The 2,559-nt window shown below is 52.0% G+C and overlaps 1 protein-coding gene and 1 pseudogene across 1 annotated transcript, besides 1 other annotated feature; both read left to right on the top strand.

The window, feature by feature from the left end:
- On the top strand, nucleotides 1-1,174 carry Tc00.1047053508849.20 (annotated as a pseudogene; the record flags this gene model as incomplete).
- Nucleotides 1-2,559: a sequence feature (areas not merged during assembly with more than two copies in the genome that could not be assigned to a particular haplotype).
- On the top strand, nucleotides 2,140-2,559 carry Tc00.1047053508849.11 (trans-sialidase, putative; the record flags this gene model as incomplete). Its single annotated transcript, XM_797645.1, has 1 exon — nucleotides 2,140-2,559. A coding segment is annotated over one exon (420 nt), but the record flags the coding sequence as incomplete, so codon positions are not given.

The following is a 2,559-nucleotide window of genomic DNA, read 5'->3' as shown; positions in this document are numbered from 1 at the left end:
TGGTTGCCCTTGCAAGGGATGGGGCATGATTGTGGTGACACCACCAAACAAAAACGAATATGAACGGTGGACAAAAAAAATGGACGCTACTGCAATCGTAACGAATTGTCCCGAAGAAAACGATGTGAGGGCAATGTGCATTTGGATGAAGCGCAATCGACCCCTGCAGGAGCAAGCGGAGTACTGGAAGGAGGTGAGGGGTCGCATGAATAACGTGGGACCAATTCTCCGCTTCATATTTGGCAAACAGGCATATGATGACCGCATCAAAGCGTGTCAGCAGGCCGTGGATGGGTCGACCGCCTCGGAATTAGAGCGTAATTTGGGTATTGGCTGCTGTTACTCGTCCAATGACAGTGACTTGTCTCGAAAGCTTGTGAGGGTTGTCCGAGTACGACGAGGAAACAGCATTGAGTTGCCTCTGAATGTATTGATATCTCCCCACCTCGAACGTGAAACTCTGTCCCGGCTGGAGAATGAAATGAAGCAGTCCGATTTTATTTTTTTTGTTCTGAGGTTCTGGGATTATGTCCCACCATATATTATTGAAAAGTATGCCGTATCCGCATTTTTGAATGAGGATTTCCTGCGTGCGATAAGACTCAAAATCAGGGAAGTGGGGCCACCAGGACGACGTGAGCCACACAGCTGTGCGCTGAAGGAGCACTCAGACACGAGCTTCGCCAGAAAAGAGGTTCTACCGCCACCGGAACGTCTTTCCAATCCGGTTGCTATGGACCACTGGGTGCTGTATGAGCCCAAAGTCCAAAACTTTCCGCTGGTGGACGGCTTTTTCTTTGTGGACTCAAATCCAATGACGCTGGTTGGGCTGCGGATGATTCCGGCGGGTGGGCACCACACGACAACCAGCACTGTGCGGCAGTTCACTGAGTGCCTGGCGGCATATTTTAATGGTTGGGAGGAGTTATCCCGAGACATGTCGTGGGAGATTATTTACGTGCAGCACGCAGACAGCACGCCGATGAATGACTGGCGGAGATGTGATGTCGTCGATTCCAATAATGTGAGCCGCGCTGAAAACCGAGAGATTGCGGCGTTCTGGGAGGAAGAGGTGCACCAGTACGTAGCAGCAATATCATCCGGAGAGCTTAGAATGGGCGAAGCTCTCTGAGGTGAGGAAAAACGAAATAGGAGAACGAATTAGGGAATGAAGGGGGTAGTTTTGATTTCTGGTAAAAAAATGTTGTGGGATTTATATATTTGTGGATACTTTTTTGTGTGCATACGGTGCGGGTGCGCCAGCACCAGACGGCAGTATATCGCACAGATTTCAGAACTGTCCAACGCTATCGAACATAACAGTGGCAGAATAAATTAGGGAGGGAGTGGGGTTGTTTGGTTTCTGGTGAAAACATTGGGTGGTTTTTATATATTGTGTTTATTGTGTGTGTGGGTACGAGGCGTAATTGGAGAATTGCCCCGGTATGAGGGAATCATTGTTGCTGGCGGTGTCGCAGTACTACTGCATTGTCCATTTTCTTCTATTGTGTTCCAAGGTCCATCACGAACAGAAGCATTTTTAGGGGATGGACGACGAATACTTTCTATTGAGGAAACAGTGTGCTCCTTGTGACCGCATGGAGTGAGGCGCCGTATACCATTGATGGATGAGGATCCGCTTCTGCGTGTGGCTCTTTGGGTGACTGCTTGCTCCGTGTGCGCTGTGTGTGCCGGCAGCGGGCTGTGGCCGTATCCCGTTGTCCGTGGGACTGAACTGGAGGCGATGATGGCGGTGGGTCTTTTCTCGTTCTTGTCCATTGGTGGGTGGCTGCTGGCGGTGTGTGCGTTTGTTGTGTAGACGCTGCCTTGCGTTGACAGTCGCTGTTTGTTCCCGGTGCACTGTTCTTCCTTCTCCTGTTCCGTGTGTCTGTGTGCGTGAGTTGCTGTTGGGAGTGGCTGCGGCGGGGATGATGGTGCCAATCACGGTGGATGGGTGGCTGTGCTCACTGTTGTGCTCCTCACTGTTTTGTCTCTTTGCGTGGCATGCTTCCTTCTCTCCCTGCTTTTTCGCACACACGAAGGAAAAGCGTTACGACCAAGCGCTAATCGCCACTGTGAAATTCGAAGGCACTGAAAGGAACAACAGCACGCACACCGCCCACGCACACATATATTTGTATGCTCTCACGTGTTGCTGCAGTGAAGGCACTCCGCACACACAACCGTCGCCGCGTGACCGGATCTAGCGGAAGGAGGAGGGAGGGAAGAGAGAGTGAGCCGCAGAGGCCCAACATGTCGCGGCATGTGTTTATTTCCACGGTGCTGCTCCTCCTCCTCGTGTTGTGCTGCAGTGGAGCTACGACCGCTCAGGTGGAAAAGGCCACTGATGCCTCAACTCCTTCTGGGTCGGCATTGACGGGTGCCATTGCTGGAGAGGGGAGCACTTCAGGGCGTGTTGAGGGGATGCAACGGGTCGAACTATTTGTGCCGCAGACGACGCAGGTGCTGCCGAAAGATGGAACGTCTCAAGGGACGAAGAGGGATGCATTTGCTTCACCCTCTCTCGTCAGTGCTGGTGGATTAATTGCTGCTTTGCCG

This window comes from Trypanosoma cruzi, genomic scaffold, assembly GCF_000209065.1.
Source record: "Trypanosoma cruzi strain CL Brener 1047053517077 genomic scaffold, whole genome shotgun sequence".
Lineage (NCBI taxonomy): Eukaryota > Euglenozoa > Kinetoplastea > Trypanosomatida > Trypanosomatidae > Trypanosoma > Trypanosoma cruzi.
Note: the sequence above shows the minus strand (reverse complement) of the source record. Positions and strands in the feature narration are given on the sequence as shown.